Here is a 19,242-nt window from a genome sequence, read left to right on the forward strand (position 1 = left end):
CAGTGTCCTGACTGCTCTGCTTATCTGTAATGTTCATATGTTATTTATATTCTTAATATTTGTCTACTTGTTCTTTATTTCTTACATGTAGAGAGGAGTGCTATATGGTTTTAATATATGTAGTATGGGTAATAAGTACCATTTGGAGGTAGTTTACTCTAAGGTCTAGATCAGTGATGGCGAACCTTTTGAGCTCGGCATGTCAGCATTTTGAAAAACCCTAACTTAACTCTGGTGCCGTGTCACATATAGAAATTTTTTGATATTTGCAACCATAGTAAAACAAAGACTTATATTTTTGATATTTATTTTATATATTTAAATGCCATTTAACAAAAAAAAACAAAAAAATGAGTTCACATGTTACCTCTGACATGCATGCCATAGGTTCGCCATCACTGGTCTAAGGTCTAGATGAAAGTGGAAGACTTTGTTTCTTTTTTGCCACAATAAGAATCCTATGGTTCCTCTCTTAGATAACTTGTATAGCCTTTCATTAGCGAGCATTGTACACAGTGGGAATTCAGTAACTGTTTAATTCACTTGAATGCCTAGAGGATGTTTTATATTAGCAACATAGGGATTTGGCAGGTGTCGGACATAGCATGCCAAGTCTTCATTTATTCCCTGCTTTACAGGTCAGAGAGACAGAAATGACAGCTGTATATGTGGAAACAATTTTGGTCAAGCCCAATGGCAAAGTAGCCAGCAGACATACTTGGGGGAATGCTCGGAGGTATGCTGCCTGTGCTGCTGGACTCTCCTGGGCAAGAACAGTAGCTGGGAAGGGGCAGGGCAGCAAGGAAGCTGCTTTCCCTACCATACGTTGGTGTATGAGGTCCTGTTCTTTCCCCGTAACTCTCCTCACTTTGGGTTTTCCACAATGAAAATGGCGTTAGATGTTACATACCATGGGTTACTGATCTCTGTGGTCTGTGCTCTGAAGTTATTTACATCCAAATTGGTGATAATTCATTCTGTAATTCTGGAAGTTTTTTGTATGGCTAAAATTGTCACCAAATTTAAAAATGAAGAGCCGCGAGTTTACAATTTAGATTCAGGTACTTACGCACCAATTGGATGTTTTGTGTCATGGCTGGCTGCCTATATCACTAGGACCCAGCTGGTGTCACCCAGAGAATATAGCCTTTGGAACTAGATAAATCTAGGTTTCAATCCTCATCTACACTTGCTGAGAAAAACTCATGAGCCACTATTCTCTTACTGAAAATAATAGTTCTACCTTCAAGGTTTTTTTTATGAGAAATAATGACAGTGTTATACAAACATTTAATAAGTAGTAGCTATTAAGGTAATTCTTTTTTTTTTTTTTTTTTTTAATTTTATTCCTCACCCAAGGAGTGAGGATATTTTGCCATTGATTTTTAGAGAGAATGGAGGGGGCGGGGGAGCGGAGCAGCATTGACATAAGAGTGACACATCAGTTCATTGCTTTCTGCTGGCCCAGGGCCAGGGATTGAACCTGCAACTGAGATGTATGCCCTTGACCCTTTGGTCCGAAAGCTGACACTCTAGCCACTGAGCCAAACTGGCCAGGGCTAATTTTTAATATTATTAATACACTAGAGGCCCGATGCACGAAAATCATGCGGGGGTGGGGGGGGGGGGTCCCTCAGCCAGGCCTGCACCCTCTCCAATTCGTGACCCCTTGGGGATGCCCAACTGCCGGTTTAAACTGGCAGTCAGACATCCCTCTTGCAATCTGGGACCGCTGGCTCCTAACCACTTGCCTGCCTAGCAGCCTGATTGCCGCCTAACTGCTCCCCTGCCGGCCTCATGGCCCCCAACTGCCCTCCCCTGCCGGCCTCATGGACCCCAACTGCCCTCCCCTGCCGGCCTCATGGCCCCCAACTGCCCTCCCCTGCCGGCCTCATGGACCCCAACTGCCCTCCCCTGCCGGCCTCATGGCCCCCAACTGCCCTCCCCTGCCGGCCTCATGGCCCCCAACTGCCCTCCCCTGCCGGCCTCATGGCCCCCAACTGCCCTCCCCTGCCGGCCTCATGGCCCCCAACTGCCCTTCCCTGCTGGCCTGATCGTCCCTAACTGCCTGTGCCTCGGCCCCCACCACCATGGCTTTGTCTGGAAGGAAGTCCACAGTAGGAAGGTGTCCGGTCTCCCGGTCTAATTAGCATATTACCCTTTTATTAGTATAGGTAGTCTGAATAGAAGTTTTATGTTAGTTTTTAATCTTCACTTAAAACTGTAATTGGATCCATCGGATAGTCTTTAAAAAGTAAAGTATTCTAAAATATTTTTTGCATGTTAGTACAGAGAATTTATAGTTTATTAATATGTTACTTACATTCTTGAAATAGAAAAACTTGGTTTCCAAACATAAACTCTAAACAAAAATATTTATATCTATGATTTAGATTTACATCATTACACAAGAGGCTTCATGGGGAAAGTGGGACTTTACTAAGGCTTTAAACTTAGAAATAGGCTTGAGAGTTAGAGAGGGGGAAGATACTTTCAGAAGAGGAAGCCAACATAAGCAAACATGTAGAGATGAGAATATGCATGGCTTGCCTAGGGGCCAGTGACTATACCTGCTTGGTCCTCCTAACTGAACATTGTTTAGGGGAGAAGCAAGCTCTTCAGTTTCATGAGGGAGATAAGACAGACCTGCGAAACTAGGTTTAACTAAGAGATGTGGAGAGCCAAAGGCATTTGTTTTAATTGAATACAGTGTTACTTAGTGATGGCTGTAGTCAGGGGAGAATTCTTGTAAGATGTGAGACATAAGCTTCATAAAAGTGCAACAGAGTAAACTGTGTATGTTATTATAAATATTATAATCAATAAAATATCTGCTGCACATTTATTCCATTTTTGGTACAAAGACTAATCTTCCCACTCCCTAACTTGTTTGTGGCCAAGTTACCTTCATTCTTTTCTTTCTGTTTCCGTATCTCCTTACCTCCATCCTTGCAGAAGAATGAATTAAATGTCAGTAGGGAAAAACTAAATGAAACCAGCCCCCAAGAATTAATGGAATATTATTGTAGCCTTTAAATCTTGAGATCTGGTTTGTGGTGTGGGCCTCGGGGAGGGAGGGAGGACTGTGGCAGAGGCTGGGAGGCTAATCAACATCAAGGGCAAAAGGCAGCTTGGCATGATAAAAGAGTATCTAAAATCTTAAATGCTGTGAGGTTTCATTCAACTAGTGGGGAGATGTGGTGACTCCTAATGTTTGGTTTGGTGCGTAGGAGATCACCATTAGTTATGTGTCTTACTCTTGCAGACTTGTCACAATTCTAGCTGTTTACCCCAAAGCTGGATCCTCTTTATTGGAGGCAGATAGGTATGTAGGAGTTGCAGGAGTTTTTAAACTTGGGTTTTACAGGGTAAAGGAAAAAACTGATGAAACTTTGCTGATAACATTATCAGAGACTGAAAGTTGAGAAACTACATGGCTTTATGCCTGGCATTCAGAATGACATCAGATGGCAGTGATGTCTTTTTTGGGGAGTATTTAGACATATTCAGATAAGTTTGAGAAATGAAAATATAATCCATTTTTAACTAAAGAAAATTATTTCGATTAAAGTAATGGTGATATTGAATATTGATTGAACTTATTAAATGGTAATATTTCTGATGATTAATACAACATCTCACCTAATTCTTATTTATCTTTATATTTCTGGCCCTCAACATGCAGGCAGACCCATTGTAGGTTCTTGGTAGATGTTCAGTGAGTAAATTTGACTGTATTTAAAAGAAGCTGTCTCATTAGGCCCATGGCAAATGCAGCTAAATGAGGGAGGCTGTCTTTTCCACCTAGCTTTCATGACCTTTTAAAAATAGCAGTAGATACCTACCTCATTCTGATGGAATTGCCAAAGGAGACATAACTGATTTGTCATCTTGTATCTAAACATGAATTGAATCTACTGTAGAAATTAAACTTACATTAATTTATTAATGATTGAAAATTGATGCTCTCCCAGTATTTTACTGTTTAAAATAAAACAGCCTTGTGTGTTCCCTTGAAGTTCCTGCTAATAAGCTAAAGAAATAATATTTTTGGTATGTCAACTGTGTAGTTAACTCCTTTTGTGCTGACCTCTAATTTATTGTCAAAGTTCATGGAGTATGCAAGTGATAAGTCTACTTCCTTTTTCTCCATACAAGTTTGCATTAAAAAAATGCTGTGCATACAAGGGATGTATCTGACAGTTTTACTTTCCTAGCAGTTTTGAAAATTTGTCCTTTGAGTCTCTAAAATGGCTGTTTTTAATATTTTAAAAATAGTGATTGACTGTATTTATTGTGACCCCACATTAAGAACCACATTATAATCCAGTATATGTGTATGTAACAGGGTACTCCTGTATTTTTTTTTAAATCCTTATCCAAGGATATTTTTTCCATTGATTTTTAGAGAGAGTGGAGGGGAGAGGGAGAGACGGAGAAACACCTATGTGAGAGAGACACATAGATTAGTTGCTTCCTGCATGCTCCCAACGAGGGCAGCGGCCTGCAACCAAGGTACATGTCCTTGACCGGAATCAAACCTGGGACCCTTCAGTCTGTGGTCCAATATTCTGTCCACTGAGCCAAACTGGCTAGTGGATTTTTTTTGGGGGGGGGGGGGGGGTAAGAGCTCCTTCTTTTATTTATTACTAGAGGCCCGGTGCACAAAAATTTGTGCACTCAGGGGGATCCCTCAGCCTGGCCTGTGCCCTCTCGCAGTCTGGGACTCCTTGGGGGATGACCACCTGCTGGTTTAGGCCCACTCCCTGGGGAATTGGGCCTAAGCTGGCAGTCAGACATCACTCTGGCAGCCCGGGAGCCCTCAGGGGATGTCCACTTGCCAGCAGGGAGCAGGCCTAAGCTGCAGTCAGACATCCTTAGCGCTGCTGAGGAGGCAGGAGAGGCTTCTACCACCACCGCTGTACTGGCAGCCATCAGCCTGGCTTGTGGCTGAGCAGAGCCCCTGTGGGAGTGCACTGACCACCAGGGGGCAGCTCCTGCATTGAGTGTCTGCCCCCTGGTGGTCAGTGTGTGTCATAGTGACCAGTCATTCCCAGGCTTTCTGCTGTTAGGGTCAGTTTGCATATTACCCTTTTATTATATAGATAAAGGCCTGGTGCACGGGTGGGGGCTGGCTGGTTTGCCCTGAAGGGTGTCCCGGATCAGGGTGGGAGTCCCGCTGGGGTGCCTGGCCAGCCTGGGTGAGGGGCTGATGGGTGTTTGCAGCTGGTCACACCCCCTTCAGGGTGGAGGTCCCCACTGGGGTACCTGGCCAGCCTGGGTGAGGGGCTGATGGCTGTTTGCAGGCTGGTCACGCCCCCTTCAGGGTGGGGGTCCCCACTGGGGTGCCTGGCCAGTCTGGGTGAGGGGCTGAGGGCCGTTTTCAAGCTGGCCAAGCCCCCTGGCTACGGAAGCTCCCAGCCTCTCCTTTTTTCCTTTTTTTAAATTTTATTCTGGGATTTATTTACCTTCTATAATTGAAACTTTGTTGCCTTCAGTGGAGCTCAGAGCTGGCTCCTGCTCACTCCAGCTCCGTGGCTATGGCCGGCTGAAAGCAGGTATCTGGGTTTATTTTCCTTCTATAATTGAAACTTTGTTTCCTTCAGTGGAGCTCAGAGCCAGCCAGGAAGCTTGGCTTCCTCCATCACTGGAGCAACCAAGCTTGCTCGCTTCAGCTCTGTGGCTGCCGGCCGCCATCTTGGGTGGGTTAATTTGCATATAGTTGCTCTGATTGGCTGGTGGGCGTGGCTTAAGGTGTAGCGAAGGTATTTTCAATTTGCATGTTTGTCTTTTATTAGTGTAGATTTATTTATATTTTTATTGGTTTCAGAGAGGGAGAGAGAGATAGAAACATCAATAATGAGAAAGAATCATTGATTAGCTGCCTCCTGCACACTCACCCTGGGGATGTGCCCTGACCAGGAATTGAACCCTGATCTCCTGGTTCATAGGTAAACACTCAACCACTGAGCCACGCTGGCAGGGCATGTATTTTTAACAATATGCTTTTTTGAACACAGCTGAATATAATGAAGACATAATATTCATGCTGTAGTTTCTTGTTTAAAAATCTTCATTGTTGAGTATTACAGATGTCCCCCAATTAACCCCCTTCACCTGGTTCCTGCCCCACCCCAGGCCTTTATCACCCTATTGTTTGTGTCCTAGGTAATGCATAATACATATATGTATATAAGTTCTTTGGTTAATCTCTTCCCGCCCATCCTCCCCCCCCCCCCCCCATGCCTCTGGTTCTATTCATTCATCAGTTTATTTTGTTCATTAGATTCCTTGTTCCTTTATTTTGATTTTTTGATTCAATTGTTGATAGAAATGTATTTTTTGTCATTTTATTATTTATGTTTTTTATCTTTTTTTCCCCCCTTTCTTCTCTTAGGTGTTTTGTTTTGTTTTGTTTTGTTTTTGGTCCATGAAGCTCATTATCTGACCTTCAATTCTAAATGATAGCTTTGCTGGGTAGAGTAATCTTGGTTGTAGGTCTTTGCTTTTCATCTCTTTGAATATTTCTTGCTAGTCCCTTCTGGCTTGCAAAGTTTCTGTTGAGAAATCAGCTGACAGTCATATCGGTGCTCACTTATAGGGTAACTAACTGCTTTTCTCTTGCTGCTTTTAAGATTCTATCTTTGTATTTAACTTTTGGTATTTTAATTATGATGTGTCTTGGTGTGGCCCTCTTTGGGTTTCTCTTGTTTGGGACTCTGTGTGCTTCCTGGACTTGTAAGTCTATTTCTTTTACTAGGTAGGGGAAGTTTTCTGTTATTATTTCTTTAAATAGTTTTCAATATCTTGCTTCCTCTCTTCTCCTTCTGGCATCCCCATGATGCAAATGTTGGTACACTTGAAGTTGTCCCAAAAGCTCCTTACACTATCTTTATATTTTTGGATTCTTTTTGCTCTTCTGATTAGGTGATTTTTGCTTCCTCATATTCCAAATCATTTATTTAATTCTCAATAACCTGTACTGCTGATTTCCTGTAAATTATTCTTTATTTTAGTTAGTGTATCCTTCATTTTTTACTGTCTTTTTAAATGTTTTTTATGTTACTACTAATTTCCTTTTAATTCTAAGATCCTTAAAATTTTCGCTAAGTCCCTTGAAGCTCTCATTAAGATCCTTGAGCATCATTACAACCATTATTTTGAACTCTGTTTTTAGTAGTTTGCTTGCTTCCATTTCATTTAGTTCTTTTTCTGGAGTTTTCTTCTGTTCTTTCATTTGTGACATGTTTTTTTGTCTCCTCATTTTGGCTGCTTCCCTGTGTTTGTTTCTGTGTATTAGGTAGAGCTGCCATGTCTCCTGGAATTGGTAGAGAGACCTTGTGTAGTAGGTGCTCTGTATTGCCCAGTGGCTCAGCTTCCACAGTCATCTGAGCTGGTCACTCTATGTGAGCCCCTCTGTGGGCTGTATGCCCTATCTTGTAGTTGAGCCTTGATTGTTGTTGGCGTCATTTGGAGGAATTGACCTCCAAACCAATTGGCTGTGAGGACCAACTGCGACTATAGTGGAAAAGCTGCTGTGCAGGAGACACCCTTATGGAGCAGATGCTCACTAAGTCTGCTCGTTGAGTGTGTCACTTGTGAATGTGTAGAGTTGTAATCTGGCATGGTCTGAAGCTGTCCATTGGGTGCACTGGCTCTGGGGCTTCCTTGCAGGTGCATAGTCAGCTACTGTCCGTGCCCCATCTCAGGCCACCGGTCAGGAGCTACAGAGCAATCTGCGGATGGCTGCTACTTGTGTTGGGCTTAGAAGTGCCCAAGAGAGACCAATCTGTGAAGCAAGGCAGGCTGCTGCTAGTGCTGGGCCTGGGCCTCATATTGAGAAGTATGGGACACACTGATGGCAGCTCTTGCTTATTTGAGAGATTTGGGCAAACTTCGAAGCCTGAGCTAGGACAGACCATTCATATGGAAAAGCTGCTACAAACAGCTTGGGTGAGGCTGTAAATTGGGTGGGGTGGGGCCTCAGGGAATCACCAGGGCAGAGGGAACAGTGTGAGCCAGGTGGATGGAGACTCAGATATGGTTCCTGCCAGTCACCTTTCCGACAAGAGAGATCTCAGCATAAGAACAATGATGCCTATGAACACTTCCATCTGGGAGAAAGCTGCCTCTGAGTTCTTGCTCTGATGCCAGACAATCCAGTTTCTTCCTATATGTCCCTGGATCTCCCCAAGTTGCTACCCCAGTGCAGGAGCTCAGAGAGAGCAAGTCCAAGTAATTTTGTGCACTGGCCCTTTAAGAGGAACTGCCTGGGACTCCATTAGCCTGTGTCACTCAACCACAAACTTCACTGGTTTTTACAGCCTGAAGTTACATGGACTTCTCTTCCCAGCTCTGGAATCCTGAGCTGGGAGTCTGGTGTGGGGCTGGGACCTCTTACTCCCCATGGGAGGCCTCTGCAGCCAAGATATTCCTCCCAATTTAAAAAAATTCCACAAGCGGGTGTCAGACCAGCCTCTTCCACGCCTGTGCCCCTCTTACTAGTCTCGATGTATTTTCTTCACTTCCCTAGTTGTAGGACTTCTATTCAACCAGCTATCAGGTTGTTTTGAATGTTGGTTGCCCTGTATTTTTGTTGTGATTTTGATGTGGTTGTGGGAGGAGACGAGTACCTCATTTACCTACCTTGCCATCTGTAGTTTCTTCTTAGTTGATTCACAGTACTTAGGCTTCATGTGAATATTTCTAGTTATTAATTTGTAACAAAGCAATTGCAATTCCTTTTAAGGGCGCAATTAGAGAATGAAAAGAAGAAAAGAGAAATAGCAGAAAAGGAAAAGGAAAAAATAGAACGTGAAAAGGAAGAGCTAATGGAACGTCTAAGGCAAATTGAAGAGCAGACATTGAAAGCCCAGAAAGGTAAAAGTCGCTTTTTGACATTGGATTCAAAATTGTTGTTCTTTTGTTAGGTATAGTATTACTTAAATAAGTATTTTCAAGTGTACTATTACTCTATATTGTAAATGACTATGCATATTAATTTATTTCTCTTGTTCAGGGTTCCTTAAACAAGAACACTTTTCAATACTTCCTAGCATGTAAACAAAAGAATTTATGCAGTGCTTTATGGAAACTTAAATACCTTATGACACCTAAGTATTTTAAGGCATTTTTAAGCTATTCTGACTGTAAACTCTTTTGGATCTCAGTCTCTAAATTTGATTTCAGTATATTTAAAAAATACACAGCACAACAAAACTCTGCAGTTTAGACTCTGGCTGAGTAACTCAGTTGATTAGAGAGTTGTCCCAATATGTCAAGGTTGTGGGTTTGAGTCCTGGTTAGGGCACATACAAGAGTCAACCAATGAATGCATAAATAAGCAGAACAACAAATTAGTTGTCTTTCTAAATCAATAAGTAAATATTAAAAAAATACTACAGTGTATAGAAAGGTTAGATTGGATTTGGAGAGAGTGGTTTATATTAAATAATTCTAGGATTTACTACATTCAAAACAACAAATAGTGGGAAGGACAAAAGAAAAATGGTGTTGAGCAAAATAAGATGTTTTCCTCCTTACTAAGGAGTAGTATCTCGGGGCTAACATGAAATCTATGCTTTATAAAGCTAGAATTAATACCTGCTTGCTTTCCTGACAACTCATAGAATCAGCCATTAGTTCTGTTTGAAATAGAATAAGGATATTATTCTATTTAAGGTTTATTAAATAATAACCTTGAATAAATTTTATTTTCATTCCTTACACCAGCCTCCCATAGGGGGGAGTTCTCTTGAGCAGTGCGTTAGTAGTTTGCAAATGGGGATCTAGAGAATGAAGTCACAAAGATTGCTATAAATCCACAAACTGGTTGATCATTCTAATTTCTAAGGAGATTATAAACAATTTCTAAGGGAAAAAAACATGGCCTTTTTTTCTGACTCATTAGAAGCCTCACTTCTTAGAGCTAAAAGACCTAGGAACTATTTAGTTCAAACTCCAGAGGAAGCAGAGACGTGTTCACAGGCCACAGCCCAAGGACAGAACTTGTTTCCTGAATTCCAGCTCCATGTTTTTTCTGTCATGTCAGGTGCCTTTTTCATTAATTAAAGTGGACATTTATGAAGTGAATTTTATTCTGCATTTTAGGAATACAAATACATGGTGTGCATGACAGTGAAGTCTGTGGTTGGCAGATATAAAAATATTAACAGTGAGGTGTGAGTGCTAAGTGCCATGTGAATCGTATAAGCAATACTTTTTTTTTTTTTTTATTTCTTAAAGCATTACAAAGGGTATTACATATGTGTCCTTCCCCCCCCCCCCCCCCCCCCCGCCCTTGACAATACCCCGGCTTCCCCTACCCCCCAGTGTCTTATGTCCATTGGTTATGCTCATATGCATGCATACAAGCCCTTCAGTTGATCTCTTAACCCCCTCCCTCCTGCCCCCCAACCCTCCCCGGCCTTCTCGCTGCAGTTGGACAATCTGTGTGAGGCAGCTCTGCCTCTGTATCTATTATTGTTCAAAAGTTTATAATGGTCTCTGTTATCCATGAATGAGTGAGATGCAATACTTTTTGAGGAAGAATGCTGTAAAAACCCTGGACTAGCCCACGTGGGTGTTGCTCAGTGGTTGAGCATCGACCTATGAACCAGGAGGTTGCGGTTCAATTCCTGGTCAGGGCACATGCCTGGGTTTCGGGCTCAATTTCCAATGTGGGGTGTGCAGGAGGCAGCTGATCAGTGATTCTCTCTCATTGATGTTTCTCTCTCTCCCTCTCCTTTCCTCTCTGAAATCAATAAAAATATATTTTAAAAAACCACAAAAAATCCTGGAATATACCAAGTGTGTTTTTAAAAAAACATTTAAAGAAATTTATGATATTGGTCTGATTTTAAAGAAAAAATTGAATGATAGCACTTTTATTTATACAATACCTTCTCTGAGAGAATAGCTACTTACTAAATCCTTTAATCTCATTTATTTCGGATGTATAATAAACATAATTTTCACACAGAAAACTACTCAAACACTAAGGAATATAAGGAAAATGGAACTTAAGAAAGAATATAGAGCATCCCTATTAAGATAATTTTAAGTCAGTCATCTTAAGGCAAAGGGCATTCATTTTTTTCCCTAATAAAGATTTTCCAGGCTGTCCTAAAATCTGTATGATTGTCTTGTAAATTATGCTAAATTCTCATTCAAATGCAGTAATTCTGGCCATATTTAAGTCCTGATATTTAGTAGATAAACCCATAAAAAATTTTTTTTTAAATATATTTTATTGATTTTTTTACAGAGAGGAAGGGAGAGGGATAGAGAGTTAGAAACATCAATGAGAGAGAAACATCGATGAGCTGCCTCCTGCACACTCCCTACTGGGGATGTGCCTGCAACCAAGGTACATGCCCCTGACTGGAATCGAACCTGGGACCCTTTAATCCCCGGGCCGATGCTCTATCCACTGAGCCAAACCGACTAGGGCCCATAAAAATTTTTTTGAGAAGAAACTTGTCTATATTTTATTATTGTCATTTTATTTTTAAAAAATTTGTTATATTTTATATATTTTTTGTTAGTCCTCACCCAAGGATATTTTGTTCATTGATTTTTAGAGAGAGTGGGTGAGAGGGAAGGGGAGGGAGAGAGAGAAGAGAGAAACATCTATGTAAGAGAGACACATTGCTTGGTTGCCTCCCACGTGCGCCTAGACTGGGGATGAAACCCGAGACTGGGTTTGTGCCCTGACTGAGAATCAAACCCAAGATCTTTGTGGATATAGGGCAGTGCTCCAAATAACTGAGCCACAGGGTCCAGGCAGGGCTCATGGTGCAGTTTTTAGTTGCATTTTTTGTGTTTTTATTGTTGAGATGTAAGAATATTTTGTGTATGTGGATAAAAATCCTTTATCAGATATCAAATATATGTTTTGCAAATATTTTCTCCCATTCAATGAATGTGTTATCTTTTTACTTTGTTGATGGTATTCTTTGAAGCTCAGTGGTTTTAAATTTGGTTGGAGTCCAGTTTATTTATTTTTTTGTCCTTGTTGCTTGTGATTTTGGTGTCATGCCTTGTCTGTTTTTGTACTATGGTGAATTCATGCACTCTTATGTTTGGCTTTATTTTTTTTGCTTAAACTTGTTTATGTGGCTATAGTTTGCTCTTTTACATTGTTGTGAAATATTCTATTGCACATTCTACTGGTGATGGACCTTTGAGGTATTTTCTGTTTGGGGTTATTATAAAACTAGAGGCCCGGTGCACGGATTTGTGCACATTGTCGAGAGCTTTATTTGTATCGCACATGCGTGAGTCAGTGTTTATTTTTAAATTGCCAGTGCATATCATATGTACTGGCTGGTCAGATGGACGGACAGTCAGTCACTTAGCCTTTCAGATAGATAGATAGATTGATAGATAGATAGGTAGATAAGGCTGCCATGAGCACATAACACATATGTATTAATTTTGGGGAGGTATACCCTAAGAGTGGAGTTGCTAGATAACGGCTCTACTCAGCTATAGAAGACACTGCCACAATTTTTCCAGTGTTATATCAGTTTTCTTTCCTACCAGTAGTGAATGAAAGTTCATTTGCACTGTATCTTCACCATTACTCCCACTACTTGTTATTGTCAGGGTTTTTGTTTTGTTTTGTTTGCTTAGTCATTCTAGTGAATACAGTACATTTTCTTGATTATTTTGAACACTTTTGCAAATGCTTATAACTATCTGTGATGTGCCCTTTCACATCTTTGTCCATTAAAAAAAAATTTGATTTTTCTTCTTTTTCAGATTGATGTAGGAGTTCTTTACATGTTTTGTAAAATATATTCTTTGTGTGGTTTACATTTTTACTTTCTTAAGGGTGTCTTTTCATTAAGACTGTTTAATTTTAAGTTCCATTTACCAAACTCTTTATAGTTGTATGTTATTCTGTACTACCTTCTAAATGCTTTGTTTTGCCTTTCACGTTTAGGTCCACAATCTATATGTAACTGATTTTTGTAAGGGTCAGGGTTTTCCCAAGCATAGTTCCAGTTCACCCAGACCCACTTATTGCAAAGACTGTCCTTTCCCTAATGCACTACAGTATCACCTTTGTCATAAATTCAAAAGAATGTTATGTGTGTGGGTCTGTTTCTAGACTCAGTTCTGTTCCACTTATTTGTCTATCCTATTGCCAGTACCACACTGTTCAATTACCAGTTGTATTTACAAAGATTTGCACCTGACATCTTGTAAAGAAATAATAGGTGTCTAACAAAACACATGCAATAAATGTACAGTGATTGTCAAAGACTAGACAGCTCTTGGGCTTACATATTACTTAGATTTTACATTACCTTTTATGGCATTAACTAGGGGCCCGGTGCACGAAATTTGTGCACTGCGCAGGGGTTGGGGGGGGTCCGTCAGCCCAGCCTAGCCCCTCTCACATACTGGGAGCCCTCAGGGGATGTCCTACTGACGGCTTAGCCGCTCTCTGCTCCCCTTGGGGAGTGGGCCTAAGCCGCAGTCTGGCCTCTTTTTGTGGGAGACGACCGGACTGATCAGGGGAAGGCACCAGCCCCATCACCCCGCTGTTGCAGCCACTGCCAGTCACTGCAGCCACCAAGGCGTTTTCATCAACACGGGACTCCAGTCCCTTCACCATGAAAAAATGACAACTTTCTTTAGGCATTTTTAAGATGTGTCTTTCATAGGATATGACATTTATTTCTTTATTTTTTTTTTATCCTCACCTGAGGATATGTTTCCATTGATTTTTAGAGAATGTGGAAGAGAAAACGAAAAACAGAGAGAAACATCAAAGTGAGAGGAACACTTTGATTGGTTGCCTCTTGCATGAGCCCTGACCTGGGCCCCGGCCAGGGAGGAGTCTGCAACCTAGGTACATGCCCTTGGTCAGAATTGAACCCAGACCCTGCAGTCGACAGGCTGAGGCATTATCTGCTGAGCCAAACCGGCTAGGGCATGATATGGCATTTCTTAGCCCTCCAGCAGCGGACCTTCTTTTTTTCTCCAGGAGTGAGGTGGAAAAACCCTAGATCACCTTTTTGAATTCTTATTACCCAAGTTACTAAGAATATTGCCGGTGGCATACAGGGAGCTTAGCCAATGAGCGGTCAGAAAGGTGTTTTCTCTGTAGTTCACACCGATCGCGGGCTCCGTCCCGGCCCAGGCCTAAAGCCTCTGTGACCCCCAAACACTCTGATCTCGGGCTCCGCCCCTGCCCAGGCCTAAAGCCTTTGGCCAGAGACTTTAGGTCTGGGCAAGGAACCCCCAGCTCCCTCTGATCACCGGCTCCGTCACTGCCGAGGCTCTAGGCTTGGGCAGGGCCCCCTCGGCTCCGATGATAGGCTCGGCCCTGCCCAGGAGCCCCCTTCCTAGGCTGCTCAGAGCCCACACGGGGCCTACCTCAGAGTGACCTGGGTGCCGATGATGTTCCCGGGACCTAGGCCAGGGACCCAGGCTGCTGGGCGCCTACATATGCAAATTAACTGTCATCTTTTTTTTTGCATTAATTTGCATAGTTGCTCTGATTGGCTGGTGGGTGTAGCGTAGTGACACCAATTTGCATGTTTGTCTATTATTAGGTAAGATTATTGTTGCACATTGCACACTTTTATAAATTATAATCCTAAAGTTGAGAAAAGGAAAATAATCACTTGACAGGTGTTTTATAGGGAGTCATTGAGTTTATGAGAGGACAAGTTAAATCTCCAGATGAGTTTCATGTCTGCCAAGACTGGGCTCCTTGGTGGAAGTCAACAGTTCAGACCTTCTGCTTATTTTGCAGCATGTTCCCTCTCCTCCTGTTGTATTGCTAGGTGATGTCTTCCCTGGGCCATTCCTTGTTGGGAGTTTTCCCTCTCTGTTTACTGTGTTAGCTATCCTTTTCCTCTCATCTTCCATAGCCCCCCATTCTATTTATTTGTAATCCTTTTCTGAATAGAGAGCTTCTGAAGAGGAAGTTCTGGAGATGGGGAGTCCAAGAGGAAGATCAGTTGTTCAGATGCCTTTGCTGCAAACTTCTGTGAGCTGAAGATGTCATAACAGTTTCTGAATGCAGCTCTTTTTTGGAGGGGCGGGGGCGGGCGGGATTCCCTACCTCTCAAGTCTGGCTTTTAAAGATGTTCTTTCCTTATCCTTTCCTCCTTGGCCACAGGAGGAGCTTCCGATGCTCTTTATTTTACACTTGCAGTTTTGCTGATTATTTGGTGGTTATAAATATTTTATCTTTTTTCGGGGTGGAGTTTCAATGCATGATTCTAGTGGCTCACTGTTTCGCTAAAATACATTTGGTAGTGTATCTGGGTCTGTGTCAAAGAGCTCATGAATTTTTAGTAGATGTTTCTCTGTGGATGGGTTTTGGATTATGAACCTAAATGTTAGAGGTAAAATGAAGTTTCTAGAAGATAGGGAAGGAGAATATGTTCATACCATAAGGTGAAAAGATTGATACATTGAGCTTTATCATTATAAAGGGGGCTCTGGCCCTTGGCGTCTTTTAAGGGGGTTTGTAAGATGTGTGAAGATCATTTTCTACATTATTGTAAGTGTTCCTCTGGACTTGGATCCTTTCTTCCCGCTTTGCTCGTTTCCTGGCTCTCCTAGATAGTCATCAGAATTATGATAACGTCCTTATTTGCTAACTCCATTACAATCTATATATATAAAAGCCTAAGTGACTGTTCGCTTGTTCGACCAGTAGCTATTATGTGCACTGACCACCAGGGGGTTCTGCTCCACCTCTATCTCTATTCCACTGTACTAGGAAGAGACCACCAGGGGGCAGACACTCAACGCACAGGCATGGAAACATGGAACAGACTCATGAATCTCAGAGGGAAGCGGGGAGGGAGAAGGGGATTCGTGCACCGGTTGGGTCTCTTGGCCTGGCCTGCAGGAATCAGGGTGAATCCGTGCACCCGGTCTCCAACATCCCCCGAGGGGTCCCGGATTGCGAGGGGGCACAGGCCAGGCAAAGGGACCCAACCCGTGCACGAATCCGTGCACCGGGCCTCTAGTCCATTATAATACTGGATAATCTATGGGCCTAGTCTATAGTCTGTCTTTTTGGTCCCATGTCCTGGTATGCTTGGTAATTTTGGTTGAATGCCTACCATTGTGTATGAGACTGGGTGATGATATTTTCCTTTAGAGAGACTTTAATTTTCCTTTGCCTGGAAGAATATGTGCAGGTTATCTTGATGGAGTTGAACTGAGTCTCAGGCTTTGTTTGGTTGGTCTCTCTGGTCTGTAGTCCTTTGGGTGCCATCTGAAAGACTGCATATTTGTGAGGGTCTTTGTATCTGAACTCCAACCTTTGATTCTGCAGCTACAAGAGAGCGATGATCTCTTTGCTCAGCTGTTTAGCCTTACAGCTGCCTTTTCCTTGTTTAGCAGTGTCTTAGCCATATGTGTATATTTTAGGAGTTGACAAACATCTTGAAGGGAAGTAGCAAACAGATTTGGGGACTTTTCTATTCACTCCTCATCAGGATATTGGCATCTCAAGCTTTGGCTGCCTTGGCAGCCCCAAAGTCTAAATAAAATCTGTCTTCTCAGCCTGGTAGATCCCTGCTGGCCTCCTCTGTGTTCTGCTCCACCTCTATCTCTATTCCACTCTACTAGGAAGAGGGCAAAGGGGTGGTGGTGATAGAAGGAGACTTGATACACTATACAATATATAGATAATGTAGTATAGAATTGTACACTTGACACCTATATGGTTTTATTATGTATTAATTTGTATTTATTATGTATTCATTAGTGCCACCCCAATAAATTTAAAATTATAAGAAAAGCTTTGGAAAGATTATTATTATTAATAATATTATTATTTGGTTTGATTCTCACCTGAAGATATTTTTCCATTGATTTTTTAGAGAGAGTGGAAGGGAGAGGGAGAGACAGAAAGAAACATTGATGTGAGAGAGACACATCAATTGGTTGCCTCCTGCATGTACCCCGACCAGGGTTGGGTAACCTGCAACGGAGGTACATGCCCTTGACCTGGGACCCTTCAGTCCACAGGCCAACGCTCTATCCACTGAGCCAAACCAGCTAGGGCTGGAAAGACTATTTTTTTAAAAACAGTTGTGTGGATTTTCATTTCTTTGTTATAATTTTTAAAAATTACTAGGCTTCTTGGTAAGTTAAAAATGAAATATATGTTCATTTGCAGATGTGCTAATTTTTAAAAAACTATACAGCTTAGATTCCTTGCTACTATTTTGGCTTCTTTTGATAATGAGTATAATTGGAATTAACTGTTGTTGGGGATGGCACTTGCATATATTTACAGAACTAGAAGAACAGACTCGAAAAGCTCTGGAATTAGAACAGGAACGAAAACGAGCAAAAGAAGAGGCAGAAAGGCTTGAAAAGGAGCGTCGAGCTGCTGAAGAGGCTAAGTCAGCCATAGCAAAACAAGCTGCGGACCAGATGAAGAATCAAGAGCAGCTGGTAAGGAGCCTTAGCTCTATCTTAGAGAAAAAGAAAAATGTAGACAAAAGCGGGGAGTGAACCTTGTAAAACTAAGTATGTTATTATGGCTTCTGGAAAGCAAACTAAAGATACAAGTAACTTAATAACAAAGTATGGTTATAAACCTACAAATGAAACAGAATAAAATACAAATGAAGCCTATTGCTAACAGAAGATTCTGGTTCGCCTTAAACTTCACATAAGCCACTGGCATGTTTTGCTTTAGATAAATTGACAATACATTATAGCTCCTATAAGATAACTTAGGTCATAATTGATTGGGTTTTGTTTATTATCATTATTATTATTATTATTATTCTTTGCAAATAATAAGGAATAGGCATGACACTTAGAAGATACTGGATTTGAATAAAAACAATTTTTTCTTTTGTAGGCTTTAGCAAATACTTTATTGATAAAAGTTAAAAAATAGCTCCTATGTTGCACATTTTGAATTCCTGGTACTGAAACAAGAATGAGTTCTTGCCTGTAAAAATTCTTTCACTTTTTCTCCTTATTAGATCTGTGAATAAGATATTTATCATCTTAAAGAAATACTACCTTTTTTAAAATGGAAGATTAAGAAAACATGAAACAGCCCAATCATGTTCATATAAGCTTTGTTGACTTAATATGAATTATTGAAAATATATTGCTTTTTAGTTTGGGTAATTATATTGTTTATTTTAGGCAGCAGAACTTGCTGAATTCACTGCCAGGATTACACTTCTAGAAGTAGCCAAGAAGAAAAAGGAAGAGGAAGCTAATGAATGGCAACAAAAAGTAATCATTTATTTGTTCATTACTATCATTTATTGAATACTTATTTTGTACGATTTTATAGAGATGAATAATAGGATCTGTTACAATTTAGGGGGGAAAGATGCTTGTGTGTATTGTAGTAAATATTAATCTATTGTTGTAAGCTAAGTACTTTGGAAACACAGGAAAGGTGAATGCGGCAGGTGTTCAGGAAACATAAGTTTAAGCTGGGTCTTGAATAACAAACTCAATTTTGGGGTAGAAAAGATTGGGAATGGTTAGAGGACTGAAGAGGAAGTCATTCCAGACAGAGGGAACTGAATGAGTGTAAGAAGCATGGAAGTACACGACAGATTTGAGGCTAGCCAGTGAGCAAGCAACTCAGAAAATTTGGGAGAGGTAGAAGTTGTGAAAGGCTTTATATAAATGCCCTGCTAAGGCAAGATGGTGGGGAATATCTGTATAGACGCTGGGTTCCGTAGATTTTAAAACAGGATTGTAACATGATCAGGTGTAGTTTTATAAAATTAAGTTGGCAGTCAGTGTGAAGGATGGATTGGGATAGTGAGTAGGATTACTATAGAACTAAAGACCCAAACTAAGGATGTGGCCATGAGAACAGGAATAAAGAGGAACAGGAATTTTGAGAGATGTTGTGTGGTGGATTCAAAGGGGCATGGCAACCAGATGATTGGTTATAAAGTGGAATTAGAGGGATGCAGTGAAGATGATACTGAGATTTTTTTTTTGTTTTGAAAAAAAATTTGTTTGAAGCCACTATTGCCTGAAATTGCACAAAAGTGAAAACTAAGGCTATAGTTGGAGGAGTGGGAAATATAAGATAATGAGAGCTTAATTCAAACTTTAGATAACATTAATTCTTAAATGTATACTTACATGACTTTTCTACAATAAAATGAATATGGTTTTCTTCATTCTTATATTTTCTTTGTAGCAGTTTAAATTTCATAGGAAAGTTTTTTATATATTAAGAATTATGTGTATATAATTATA

The 19,242-nt window shown here is 41.1% G+C and overlaps 1 protein-coding gene across 2 annotated transcripts in view; it reads left to right on the forward strand.

Moving 5' to 3' along the window:
• The window catches only part of RDX (radixin), a 101,189-nt gene that overhangs the window by 49,643 nt on the left and 32,304 nt on the right, over positions 1-19,242 (forward strand). For both annotated transcript variants that reach the window (XM_070425956.1, XM_070425957.1), the window contains exons 10-12: positions 8,750-8,880; positions 17,285-17,445; positions 18,157-18,249. In XM_070425956.1, the coding sequence (XP_070282057.1) occupies positions 8,750-8,880; positions 17,285-17,445; positions 18,157-18,249 (385 nt within the window). The remainder of the gene's footprint in view (positions 1-8,749; positions 8,881-17,284; positions 17,446-18,156; positions 18,250-19,242) is intronic.

Source organism: Myotis yumanensis, unplaced genomic scaffold (genome assembly GCF_028538775.1).
Source record: "Myotis yumanensis isolate MYYU_CA2020_CCGP unplaced genomic scaffold, mMyoYum1.0.hap1 SCAF_10, whole genome shotgun sequence".
NCBI classification, from domain to species: Eukaryota; Metazoa; Chordata; class Mammalia; order Chiroptera; family Vespertilionidae; genus Myotis; species Myotis yumanensis.